General features: G+C 53.7%; 1 protein-coding gene across 2 annotated transcripts in view; it reads right to left on the bottom strand.

Moving 5' to 3' along the window:
• The window catches only part of FCGBP (Fc gamma binding protein), a 36,466-nt gene that overhangs the window by 16,906 nt on the left and 5,663 nt on the right, over nt 1-13,897 (bottom strand). For both annotated transcript variants that reach the window (XM_051836383.2, XM_070062216.1), the window contains 3 exons: nt 9,708-10,278; nt 7,458-8,062; nt 5,138-5,705 (listed from right to left, as the gene is read on the bottom strand). In XM_051836383.2, the coding sequence (XP_051692343.2) occupies nt 5,138-5,705; nt 7,458-8,062; nt 9,708-10,278 (1,744 nt within the window). The remainder of the gene's footprint in view (nt 1-5,137; nt 5,706-7,457; nt 8,063-9,707; nt 10,279-13,897) is intronic.

Below are 13,897 nucleotides of genomic sequence, written 5' to 3'. Positions count from 1 at the left end.
AGACTAGGAGAGAGAGAGAGAGAGAGAGAGAGAGAGAGAGAGAGAGACAGTACTTCCACCTGCTGGTTCACTCCCCAGATGGCTGTAATGGCCAGAGCTGGGCCAGGCCAAAGCTGGATGCCAGGAGCTTCTTCCAGGCCTCCCACCTAGGTGCAAGGGCCCAAGCACATGCGCCATCTTCTACTGCTTTCCCAGGCCATGTCACAAAGCTGGACTGGAAGTAGAGCAGCCAGAACTTGAACCAGCACCCACATGGGACACTGGCATTGCAGACGGCAGCTTCACCCGTTACACCTCAATGCCAGCCCCACAGCACGGTTCTAGATCCAACAGCCAGTTCAGAGCAGAACCAAAGAGCAGAGGGGAAGTGGGAAATGCTGCTGCCAGTATGCTGGCCGGCTCCTGTCATGTGATGTCCCATGCTACTTTCAGCCCTCACCAGATGCAGCCCCTACACCTTGCACCTCAAGAACAGCGGCCCCACATAACCCTCCTCTCTTTATAAAGATGCCTACCCCAGGTGTTTCACTATAGCGACGAAAATCTGGCTGATGCAAGGGGGTAGACAGTGGTAGCTAATGAGCCAGCAGGTAGAGGGCAAATAGGTTGTGGAGCATGGGCTGGGGGGGTATTGACAATCACTGTAAAATTCTTTCAACTTTTCTTTACATCTAAAAAACTTCATAATGATATAAGGGCATTTCAGAAGGGTCGTGGAAGGTGGAATTAAAAGAAAAGCTTATTTGAGTGCAGTTTTTATTTTCATAATACATATTTCCCATGAACTTTTTTTGCAGTCCCACATGTGTTGGGGGGAAAGGAAGGAAGTTTTTACAGAATAAAAATGACTTAAAAGGGGCCAGCACAGTGGCACACTAGGTTAATCCTCCACCTGCAGCACCGGCATCCCATATGGGCGCCGGGTTCTAGTCCCGGTTGCTCCTCTTCTAGTCCAGCTCTCTGCTGTGGCCCGGGAAGGCAGTGGAAGATGGCCCAAGTCCTTAAGCCCCTGCACCCATGTGGGAGACCCGGAAGAAGCTCCTGGATCCTAGCTTTGGATCGGCGCAGCTCTGGCCATTGTGGCCATCTGATGAGTGAACCAGCAGATGGAAGACCTCTCTCTCTGCCTCTACCTCTCTGTAACTCTGCCTTTCAAATAAATGAAGTTTCTTTAAAAAAAAAAAAAAGCCCCTTTCTGTCACTGAATAGCAAGCACTTGCTGAAGTATTTATAGAAAAGCTCATATGTCTAGAATTTGCTTTAGAATATTTCAGAAAAAATGAAGAGTGACAGGAGGCAGAAGATAGTTCTAATGACCACAGAAGCTCAGGCTGGGGGGCGTAGGGTCAGGCCCTGCCCTGCTCCTTCTAGAACTTCTGAAGGTGCAAGGGCCAAGAGCTGTTAAAGGAAATAAGAGAGTGTCCATTTGCACAGGCATCACCGAGTGTGGCAATTCACAGGACACAGGACACACTTGCTGGGCTCAAGTCTCTGTGCTATGCTGGGTGACCTCAGGCAAGTTACTCACCATCTCTGGGCACTTCTTCATCTTATACAATGGAAACAGGACAGAGTCAGCCCCACAGGGTGACAGTGAGGAGTCAAAGACGACATGAAGCCCCCAGAACAGAGCCTGGTTACACCAGCGCCAGCTAGCGCCATGCGGGCCCTTCCTTAAATGGCGGCCTGAGATGTGCCGGCACAGGGGGCATCCCCGCTTCTCAGCATCCCAGTGTCCTTTCCCAAGCACGTGCTCCCACTTGACAGGGGAGAACAGTGCAGCCTCCTCTCCTCCCAAATCTCACCCCGGAGTGCCGCCCTGGGGTGAGAGAACTCGCAGGGACAGAAAGGGACATGGTTGCAAACGTCACTAAGGTTGTGAGGACAAAGGGTGATGCATCATTATGGGCAAAAAATTCCTTCCAGTTCTCTGCTCCCAAAAAGATGGAATAAGGGCCTGATAGAATCGGCCGCTCAAAAATCACATGCACACCAAAAACACCCATGGATTTTCTAGTGTCCTGTGCTCCTTCCCTGTGACTCAGAAGCGATTCAACTAGTGGACAGAGGTCTCGCCAGGATTCCGGCCACCCCCACCCGCTTAAAATCCTGTTCCTGCGAAAGTGCGCCCTGGGACAGCCTGGATGGGGGCCCCGGCCTCATTTTAACAATGTGTGTGAAACACTGGTGAAGCAGAGTCCCATTCGTCTCATGGAAAGATATCTTTGGGGCCAGCAGGTGGCGCAGTGGGTTAAGCCACCTCCTTTGACACTGGCATCCCATATGGGCACCGGTTTGAGTCCCCGTCACTCCACTTCAGATCCCACTCCCTGATAATGTGCCTGGAAAACAGCGGAGGATGACCCAAGTGCTTGGGTCTCTGCTACCCACACGGGAGACCTCAAAGAAGCTCCTGGCTCCTGGCTCCTGGCTCCTAGCTCCTGGCTTTGGCCTGGTGCAGCTCTGGCTGTTGTAGCCATTTGAGGAGTGGATCAGCAGAAGGAAGATCTCTCTGTCTCTCCTTCTCTCTCTGTAACTCTCTTTCAAATAAATAAATCATTTTTAAAAAAGAAAGATCTCTTTTAGGTTAGGCACTTGGTCCCATGATGAAGCTCCTGTTTTGGACGCCTGCACCCCGCATGGGAGTGCCCGGGTTCAAATCCTAGCTTTGCACCTTAGGAGGCAGTGGTGATGGCTAAAGCGGTTGGGTTCCTACCACATATGTGGGAGACCTGGACCGGGTTCCAGGCTTCTAGCTTTTAGCCTGTCCCAGCCCTGGCTTTTGCAGGCATTTGAGGAGTAAATCAGTGGAGATCTCTCTCTCTCTCTCTCCCTCCCTCCCTCCCTCCCTCAAATAAAGAATAAGCAAATGGTAAAAAATCACTTAAAAATTCTTTTAGAACAAATAATCATTGTTTAGGAAGACAGAGGCTTTCACTGCTGGGCCAGCACTGTGGTGCAGGGTGTTAAGCCACCATCTGCGACACCGGACCCCATATTGGAGCGCCAGTGCAAATCCTGGCTGTCCCATTGCGGATCCAGCTCCCTGCTGGGTGCCTGGGAAAGAGCAGAGCATGGCCCAAGTGTTTGGGCCTCTGCTACTCACATGGGAGATCTGGATGGAGTTTCTGGTTCCTGGCTTTGGCCTAGACGAGACCTGACTGTTGCAGCTGTTTGGGGAGTGAACCAGTGTCTCTTTCTCTCTCTCTCTGTACTCTTTCTAATAAATCTTTTAAAAAAGGACTGTCATACCCCTACTGCCTGGGATGTGGCACAGGGCCAACAAATACATTATGACAGGCACATGTTCTGTGAGGTGCATTATTGAGCAGTTTAGTTGTGTGAACACCATGAAGTGCCCTAACACAAACTAACACAGTGAAGGCCCCGCCAGTCTCACAGAAACACTATCGTATATGCAGCCCACTGCTGACTGAGACACCATTATATGGTACACGAGTGCATTTGATCAGTGAACGGACGGGTGGATGGACGGTTGAAGGCATCCACCCATTTCTCATGGAATCTGCAGGGGGCAGTGGTGGGCTCTACTGTGTACTGTGTCTCTGTTGAATACATTGAAGAGAGTTACATCAGTAACAGTTGCCTGCTAAGATGTCAACATTATATTAATAATGGTAGCAATTTTCTGGTGGATATATGCAGGTTCATCATCCTGGTCTACTTTTGGGTATGTTGGAATTTTTCCATAATAAAATGTATTTTAAAAGTAAAAAGTTACTATTTGTTGGGAATTATATCTTTTGTGATTATTTACACCAAAGAAGAAAGCTAATGATGTATGTTTCCATTTATATGAAGTTCAACAATTTTAGAAGTCAAAATATTGGTTACCTCTTGGGATGGGGGTCTTGGTATGCTCATTTGAAATTTTTGTACATTTATTTATTTTCATTTTTATTTGAGAGACAGTGAGACAAAGAGACAGAGACATCTTCCATCTGCTGGCTCACTCTCCAAATCCTGAAACAGCCAGGGATGGACCAGGTCAAAACCAGGAACCAGGAACTCCATCAGGGTTTCTCATGTGGTTGGCAGCGACCTAAGCACTTGAGCTGTCACTGCTGCCTCCCAGGGTGCACATTAGCAGGAAGGTGTGTCGGAAGCAGAGTCAGGACTTGAACCCAGGCACTATGATATGGGATACAGGAATCCCAAGTGACATCTTAACCACTGTGCCAAACGCCCGCCCCTGTTCTTTCTCTGAACGTGGGCTGTCTACTCAGATACGCTCTCTTACTGAAAAACTGATCAAGTGGTTCCCTTACCCAGGTCTTTTTGAATATGTACATTGTATCCCAAGATTTTTAAAAATCAGGTGAGGGTGAGGCCTGAACTGTGGCATAGTAGGCTAATCCTCTGCCAGAGGCACCGGCATCCCATATGGGCACCGATTCTGGTCCTGGCTGCTCCTCTTCCAATCTAGCTCTCTGCTATGCCTGGGAAAGCAGTGGAAGATGGCCCAAGTGTTTGGACCCCTGCGCCTGTGTGGGAGACACAGAAAAGGATCCTGGCTCCTGGCTTCGGATGGGCTCAGCTCCAGCTGTTGTGGCCGTTTGGGGAGTGAACCAATGGATGGAAGACCTCTCTCTCTGTCTCTCCTTCTCATAGTCTGTAACTCTACCTCTCAAATAAACTTTTAAAAAAATCAGGTGAGGGGAAGCGTGGTTTTCCAAATGCACAGGTGAGCAAAAACGTTTGCAGGTCATCCCTGCACCCGCATCCACAGCCAGGCTCTCAGACGCGCTGCCCAAGGGGCCTGGCAGGTGGGGTGAGTGGAGCAGGCCAGCTGGGGACCAGGAGGACCTGGATGGGGGCCGTGCCTCTTCTAAGGCAGCACCGCTGATGCCCTCTGAGTGACAGCTGCCACGTGGGCTTCAGACGTGCGGCCGCTGGATGTCACCTGTCATTTCACAAACATTGGCGGCCACGCCTACCATCTGTGACTTGCTGGTTGTGGTGACCCTGCAGCCCTGCCTTGCTGAACCTCACTTTCCTCATCTCCTAAGTGAGTAGAACCACAGCCCCTGCATCACAGCGCTGTTCTAAAGATTCAGTGAATGAATGATATTGACATGCTCACGCATACATACATCCTCGCCACTCTGGTACTCACGGCAAAGCTCCTCGCTCCTCCAGGGCTCCACGGTGGCCCCGGCAGCCTGGCATTCAGCAGCGTATGTAGCCAAAGCATCACACAGTAGCTCAGACTGGCCAGGCAGCAGGCAGAGGTCATACACACAGTCGCGCAAGGCACCCTGGGGGTCCAGCTTCTTGTGACAGTCCCGGAAGGGTCCTTCAGGGTCAGCAAGGATCCCACACTCCTTCTTGCTCTGCAGCTGCTGGGTCACCTGCGAGTCCAGCGTGGGACAGTCCCCGGCGTCACTCGCCCCACAGCCAGGTCTCGTCCCCTCCTGCCAGCTGTTCCCGAAGTCCAGAGCATTGGCAGCCTGGTTCCCATCGCGCAGAGCCAGGTCATCGCTGGGGTCCCCGTTGAAGTTCCCACAGAGTCCACACAGGGCCTTCGCGTAGCTGCTGGGCACCTTGACGGTCACCAGGGCGTCCCAGTCGTAGGTGACAGTCAGGCCAAAGTCCGTGCGCACGACAGCATTGTTGCCCTGGCGGAACAGCTGCACCCGCCCATCGGCTGCTTGGAAGGGCAGGTTCTTCAGGACGCCATCCACCTGGGGGGAGAGGCAGGAGGGTGCAGAGGCCAGGCATTCCTGGCCCCATGGCTCACCCCCCTCCCACTTGGCTCCAGCTTCCCTGGCCTCCTTGCTACTCTCTGGAAGGTAACATGCTCAGTTCTGCCTCAGGGCCTTGGCACCTGCTGTTTCCTTCTGCCTGGAACGCCGTCCACTGACCTGGTTCTTCAGGCATCAGCTTAAATGCAAACCTCTGACTCAGGGCCCTCAAAGCCTGCCTGCTCTGTCTCCCTGCCACCCCCTGAGCTTCCCTCCTCCCACTCTGCCCCTCCCTCTGCTCCAGCCCTGTGGGCTTGCTCAGGAGCCCTCAGCTGCCCCAGCTCAGCCTGGCCTCAGGATCATCACACTTACCCCCTCCTCCCCGCCTTTGGGATTTGCCTTCAATCCAGGCCCCTTCCCTATAAAGTCCTGATTGACCCCTGCCCTGTCCACTCCTGTGTCCACACCACTCACTCAGCCCCAGCCGCTCTGGCCTCTTGTTGTGTCTCTGGGCACATCAAATGCATTCCCATCCCCAACCTCAGGACCTCTGCACTTGCTATGCCCTCATCGCTCTTCCCGGGACCACTTCCATCCACCTCACCTGTTAGGTTCAGCTTTGATCCAAACCCTTTACAATGGCCTGAAAGAACCCCAGTTTAACCCCCCAGTATGGCCCACCCCCAACTCCTGCCACTCCAGGCAGGCGGGCATCTTGAGCACACGAAGCCCCACCCAACTCTACCAAAGCCCCACCCAGCCTCACTGAAGCCCTGCCCAGCCTCACTGAACTCCGCCCAGCCTCACTGAACTCCGCCCAGCCTCACTGAATCCCCGCCCAGTCTCACCGAACTCCGCCCATCCTCACTGAAGCCCCGCCCAGTCTCACTGAAGACCAGCTACTTCACAGGGTTGTGGTACAGATTAAACAGGTTGATGCATATGGATACAGCACATTAAATTAACCCAGTATGTGTTGGTTGGTATTCTCCAAGCCTCAGCCCAAGTGTCATCTCAGAGCAGTGACTAGAAATACAGTCAAAATTCTGTCCCGTTTCTCTAGAGTGTTCTCTGGGGGCAGCATTTCCTTTATTCCGAGGTTGTCGTGAGGGTGATGAGTTAAGATGTATGAAGGGTTTAGAGTGGTGTTGGACACATCATCCACCCCTCTCCCCAGGCTACAGGCCACTGCTCAGTACCAAATACCAGCCACAACAGTCCCACGTCTCCATGTCTACCTTCTAACACAAAGCCAGTAGCCCTTGGCTCCCACTGGGCAGTAGTCCCTCTAGGATCCTCTGGACAGAAACCCGGGACCATTGGGGCCCCTGGGAGGCCTTCCCCACCAGCATCCCTGGAGACATCGGGTAAGGACCTCTGTGATCCACTCCCCTCCAGCTCCCGGCATCTCACCTGTCACCCGACATGTCAACCTGCACCCTGAAAAACCAGCATCCTACAGAAAACGCACGGGTCTACAGTTCCGAGTGTGCATAACAACAACAACAATAAGCAGTAGCCAACATTTGCTGAGCTCCTGCCAGGCCCCCAGGCTTCTTTCAAAGACCACTCAACGACCAACTCCCCAAGTCCCCACAACCAGCCCGGGAACTGCCCCCACTCATGCTTCTCAACAGGGGACAAAACTCAGGCAGTGAAAGACTAAGGCACACAGGCCAGGAGGAGCAGGCCCCAACTCCCATCCCGGGGGTCTCCCTCCCCTCTGCCCAGCTCTGGGCCCATGTCACTCACCAGCACTTGCCCAGGGTACTTCCGGTTCACGGCCACTTCCACCCCATAGACCTTCAGCTGTACGGCACTTGTGTAGCTCACGGTCTGGCTGCCCCGGTGCTCATTCTCCACCAGCACGCTGAAGCTGGGCAGTGCTGTGTTCTGGCCACAGGAGCCCGCCAGCAGGTAGGTGCAGGTGCCCATGAAGTCGAAGCGCCGGCCATCAAAGCTCACATAGTGCGGGTCCCCAGAGGCCTGGCAGCTACCAAAGCTTTCAGGGTAGCATCCCAGGAGGTTGTTCTCCACGCGGCAGCGCTCGCCTTCCGGGCAGCCCTGCGTGTCTTGGCAGCTCACCTGGTGGGTGGTGCCATCGCAGGTGCAGCTCTGTTTGCACAGGGTGTCAGCCCATACCTGCTGGCCAGGTGCCAGTAGGAGGCCCTCGAAGGTGCACCCGCACGATGACTCAGGGATGCAGGCGCCGCCGCTGGCCACGAAACCCGAAAGGCACACGCAGCCCTCCACGCACGGGCGCTCAGAGCAGTTAGACGGTGCTGCGACGGAGTTGCAGGTGGCGGGGCAGGCGGGGCCACAGAGCTCATAGCTGCTGTTGGCGGGGCAGGACAAGGCTGCAGGGGAGACATGAGGGTGGGTCAGGCCAAGTGTCCAGGCTCCCCCAGCAACCCCCCTCTGCTGGCTGCAAACTCAGCACTATCCTCTCAGTCAATGACAACGGCCCAGGCCCGAACCCCCAGCTCTGCCTTGAGCAGCTCCCTTCCCACTCCACTGCCATCCACTGGACAACCAACCTGCCAGTGTGTCCTGGGAACTCCATATTCAAAACCTATCCAGCATGTTGCCTGCTGCCTGGACTCCCACCTGCCTGCCCTGAGCAGCCAGGGACACCTGAATCAGATCAGGTTTGTCCCCTCTTAGGGCCCTCCTGAGGTTCCATCAGTCACCCCAAGGCCCTGCACCATCTGTTCCACCACTCCCTTGCTCTCATCTCCTCTCCCTTGCTCTCATCTCCTCTCCCTTGCTCTCATCTCCTCTCCCTTGCTCTCATCTCCTCTCCCTCTCTCTCTGCCCCAGTCACAGTGGCCTCCGTCCTCAGGACCTTTGCACTGGCTGTTCCCTCTGCCTGGTGTACCCTTCCCTCAGCACGGCATCCACAGAGCATGCCAACTGGAGCCCAGACAGCCTGGGTTCAGATCTCAGCTCTGCTCCTTCTTAGCTGTGTGACGGTGAGCAAATGACTCCCATCTCCCCTTGTCTGGTTTCCCTGTTGGTAAATAGGATGCTATAGCACCGGCCTCACAGAGCTGTTGTGAGGATTAAATGGGTTATTGATGTGGAAGTGCTCCACAAACATCACTGCTGCCTGCCTTGCCTGCCCCCCGCCCCATCTCAGCTCCAATGCCACCTGCTCACAAAGGCCATCCCTGCTCTAGGAGTCTCGCAGCCACTTCCACCGTGCAAACTTTCCTCCTATTGCTCTCTGAAGCTATTTCACACTTTACCTGCGTGCTGTCTGTCTCCCCCTTCTCTCCCTGGCACGTAAGTTTTGTGGCAGTGGGGACCTGGTCTGCCTCAGTCACTGCTGAGTCTTCAGCACCATGGACAGGGGCCCGGCACCCAGCAGGTGCTCAGAAATGAGGCAGATGTGGAAATGAAAGGGGGAAGGGAGATGGACGAACCCACTGGTGATGCAGGGCCAGGCAGGGGGCCCAAGGAAGGCTCATTTACTGAATGAGTGAGTGACTGAAGTGCATGACACCTGGCCAAAAGGCTTGGACCTGATCCAGGGAGGAGAAGCGAGTCACACAAGGGTGGTGAGTGGGAAGAGGCTGCACAATTCTCTGTTGGGATCCTGCAGATCTCCTCTCCTGCCAAGCCTCTACGTGCTGTCCCCCAGGAACCCAGTTTCTCCTCCTTTTTTCCTACTTCTTCCTGTGGCTTTGAACTTGGGCACCCCTTTTTTTAGGAAACACTTCCTGACACCCCTCATCTAGATCAAGAACTGTGTGTCTCCTGCAATGCCATTGAACTTCCCCAACCCAGCCTCAACCTCTCTGCCACCCCCAGCCTGACGGCTCCAGGGTGTCGCCGTATACTGCTATGCCTGCCGTGACCCTGGCTGTCTTGGCCATCCTTGTGCCCCAGATAGGCTCGGCATTAGTCTCAAGCAAACTAAGGGCTCAGATTCTAAGCAGACCCAAGAGGCCCGCCTGTCTATCCCCATGTGCCCCGGGCGCCCCTAGTGGCATCACTCACGGCAGCTGGCTGACGATCTCCAGTCCGTGACAGAGACACCGAGCTCCTGGCAGGCCTGGGCGTACGTGCTGAGGAGGCGGCACAGGCTGAGCCGCTCCCCGCCCGTCACACACAGGTCGTACACACAATCATCTAGGAAGGACTGGGGTTCCAGGACCTCATGGCAGGGGGCAAAGGGGCCCTCAGCCAGGGTCAGCATGCCGCACAGATGGTCGCCCTTGTACTGCTCGGTCTGGGCTGCGGTGCAGGAGGGACAGTTGCCCTGGCAACCATCATCACACAGGGGATCCCCATCGTCCAGTTTCCAGCTGTTGGCAAACTCCAGGGCATCCGAGGCCTGTACCCAGTCGGGTGTGAGGAAGTCGTCGGCGGGGTTGCCATTGTAGTTGCCACACAGCCCGCACACCTGGTCTTGGAATTTGGCAGGCAGGCTCACGGTCAGCTGAGCGTCCCAGTCGTAGGTGACCACCAGCCCGAAGTCCAGCTCCACCACGGCCCGGGTCCCGCGCTGATACACGCGCAGGCGGTCCTTGCTCAGGGAGACTGGCAGGCCTGAACGCTGGTTGTTGATCTGCAGGTGGGGTGAGGTGGGGTGGTCAGAGCCCAGGGTGGGCTGGCTGCTCCCTGGCCCGGGTCTCACTGTCCTGGGATCCCTCCTTGTTACTGCCACCCTCTGTGCCTCCACAGTTCTGCTCTCCCACTTCCTGTGGCCAGGAGTGATCTTGCCCAAGATGAGCATGTGGCTCACTTCCTTGGCTCACAGAAAATATCTGCTCAGGGAGGGCTGGTGTTGTGGCATAAGGGGCTAAGCTGCCGCCTGCAACACTGGCATCCCATACGAGCACGGGTTCAAGTCGTGGCTACTCCACTTCTAATCCAGCTCCCTGCTCATGTGTCTGGGAAAGCAGTGGAGGATGTCCCTGGGCTTCCTGCCTCAAGGTGCTCCTGGCTTCTGCCTGGCCCAGCTCCAGCTGTCGTGGACATCTGGGGAATGAATCAGCAGATGGAAGATCTCTTTCTATCTCTCTCTCCCTCTCTCTCTCTCCTATTTATTTTCAAATAAATAAAAAACACTTGCTCAGCTGTTCCCATATTTGTGAGGCCACTCTCTCTTTTTATTATTTTAATTATTTACATTTTTATTTATTTGAGAGAAAGAGAGAGAACTCCCATCTGTTGGTTTACTCTCCAACTGTCTGCAACAGCTGGGGCTGGGCTGGGGCAAAGCTGGAAGCCAGGAACTCAATCCAGGTCTCTCTCATGGGTGGCAGGGACCCACGTTGCCTCCCAGGGTCTTCATGAACAGAAAGCTGTGAGCAGGATCCCAAGCTGGGACTTGAACCCAGGCACTCCAGTGTGGGCTGCAAGCGTCTGAACCAGCATCCTGACTGCCAGGCTAAATGCCCATCCCAGCCCTGTTTCACATGGCGAGCCCTCTCCATTCCCTATGTCTTTCCCCTGACATGTTTCATTTGTTAAGAATAGCTTCTTGCCTTCTAAAAAGTAACTTGCAAATTCATCCTGTTTATTGTCAGTCTGAGTCCACCAGACATCTGCGCTACCCAGGCACTTTGCTGCTTTATCCACAGAGGCAGAAACTGTGTCTGGTAAAAACAGCAGGTGCACAATGGGTGAATGATGTCACCGCAGAGCGCTCTCTGGTCAGGACACAGTGAGAACCCTGCAGTCTGCAGGCTGCAGGCAGGCCCTCACCAGAACCCAACCATGCCGGCACCCTGACCTCAGGCTCCCAGCTTGTAGAGCAGAGCTAGAAGCTTGTGCTGTTGAGAAGCCACCCCTGCTGTGGCAGCCAGGGCTGCCTGAGATACCAGGAGCCAGGAGCATCTCGGTGTGTCCGCAGACACTTCTTTCTCACTCCTCACACATGTCCGGGGCTATGTTAGAGCTGAGACTTGAGGGATGAGAACGTCTTAGCCAAGTGCCAGAGCTCCAAAAACAGGAGCAGCAGGCAGAGGGGACAGCCTCAGCAATGGCAGGAGGAGAAGACAGAATGCACGCACCCAGGCCTGCAGCAAAGCCACCAGGAGTCCTACTATGCATCCAGTCCCACGCCAGCCAGTGCTAGGGACCCCTGCTCACAGCTTCTCAGTCCAGGGGCTCCCTTTCCTAAGAGCACAAATCCTATTCCCCAGGGCTCCACCCTGACTCTGTCACCTCCCAGAGGCCCCTCCTCCCTCCACCATCACACAGATTAGGATTTCAACATCTGAGTTTTGAGAGGACAGTAACGCTCCATCCATCATACCTGGCCAGACTCACAGCCCAGCTCTCTGTCTGCACACAGCACACTGGTGCTGGGCTGCATCTCCCACTCCCGTTTTCCTGGCTCTTGCTTGTGCATGAAGGCTCCACGGTTGGTCTTGCCCTTTTTTCCGGCCTCCCATGGCCTTCTCTCTTCCTCCACCCACCCCTGCATTTTCAGGACTGTTGCTGGCCATCGATGGATCTGCCTCTCCCAGTGGGCAGAGAGCCCCATGAGAGCAGGGCCTGGGACTGCCTTGGTCACCACTGGATCTCCTAGCCCAGGGTCAGGTGGATGCACCCAGGCAGCAGCAAAGCCACCAGGAGTCCTACTATGCATCCAGTCCCACACCAGGCAGTGCTAAGGACCCCTGCTCACAGCCTCTCGGTTCAGGGTGGCTGTTCCAATCAGCCTTGCTCCTAAGACCATCCATTTCCATTTTTAAGTGACCCAAGTCATATTTTCATTACAGAAAACTTAGAAAATGCAAATGAGCAAAAATGAGAAAGAAGAAATCAATCTTACTTCTATAGACACACACACAGATGTTCACTCACACGCACTCACCGAGATACACGTACTCACTTGCAGAGATACACACAGAGACGCATGCACACACATATATACACACACACATACGCATTTGTTATTCCAACTACTTTTCAATGCTTTTATACTTTAAGAAAAAAGATAATGCCACCATGCAGAAGTCACAGTTTCATGATCTCTCTCTCCTTCTCACGATGTTTTGTGCACATCCTACCACGATTCTACCAGGAGCGCCAACTCTTGAGAAAGTCAGTGACCTCTGTGAGGAGCTGACAGAAGATCCATGAGAAGCTGCACACAACTGCAGCGGCTCGGGAGTCCCCTGAGCTTGTGCCCTATCCCGCTAGAACACCTGCTGTAACACACCCGGTTGTTGGTCTCCCAGATCCACCTGCACACTCACAGGCTGAGCAGGTGTAAGAATATACATTGTAGCACTGTTTGCAAGATGGAACAGTATCCATCCCTCCCACGCTGCTTCAGTGAACTCTGGGACATTCATCCCATGCAGAACTGTGCAGCTCCCCCATCCCCGCACCCAAAAGAAGAGAGGAGGCTCCCTACGTGCTGATAGGGAAAGGGGCCCAGAAGGTACGGTCAAGTGCAGAATGGAGCATGTAGGGTACATTTTGTTAAGAAAGGGGAAAGGTAAGTCATCCGCTTGTATTTGCTTCTATTGGCAGGAAGAAACTCTAGATGAATTCTCCAGAAACCAATAGGAGAAGTTATCTGTAAGGAGTGGGGGGAGGGTGGGGGGGAGGGCGGAGGAGGGGAGTAGATGAAGACTGGAATAGAAACAAGATCTTTTGTATCTTACCCCTTTTATTTTGTGCTATGTGAATTCTTTGCCTGCTACGCTGTGTGCCTGCTTTTATTGGACATTCTTAAGCAAGCAAAACTGATCCACGGTAGATCATGGTGGGGAAAAAAAATTAGAACTGTGCCTTGTGCAGTGGGCTGGGGGTTGTTCGGGAGGGAACTTTCTGAGTTGATGGGAATATTCTGTATCTTAATGGGACTCTGGGTTACACATTTGCCAAAACAGCAAACTGCTCATTTGCAATTTGTGAATTTTGTGATATGTAAGTTTAATCTTGAAAACATGGAAAAAGGAGGAAGGGAATGTCATTATATCCTTAGAATCATATCTAAAAGCTATATTGAATCTGTTACAAACTAAATGTTTTCTTAAAAATCTTAAAATTAACAAAACGGGGGAGTTTTACAATAGTGCACCCTTCTGGGTGATCTGCATGAGGAGACCTTACAGAAAGTGGAGCTGGTGTGCAGAGCTTACTTCCAGGCACATAGACAAGAGCGGCTGTTGGAGGGAGGGCAGACTGTGTGGACAGAGGTCTAATCAGCCAAGAATAGCAAA

This window comes from Oryctolagus cuniculus, chromosome 18 (assembly GCF_964237555.1).
Source record: "Oryctolagus cuniculus chromosome 18, mOryCun1.1, whole genome shotgun sequence".
Lineage (NCBI taxonomy): Eukaryota > Metazoa > Chordata > Mammalia > Lagomorpha > Leporidae > Oryctolagus > Oryctolagus cuniculus.
The sequence above is the reverse complement of the archived record's forward strand: the minus strand, read 5'-3'. Positions and strand labels throughout refer to the sequence as shown.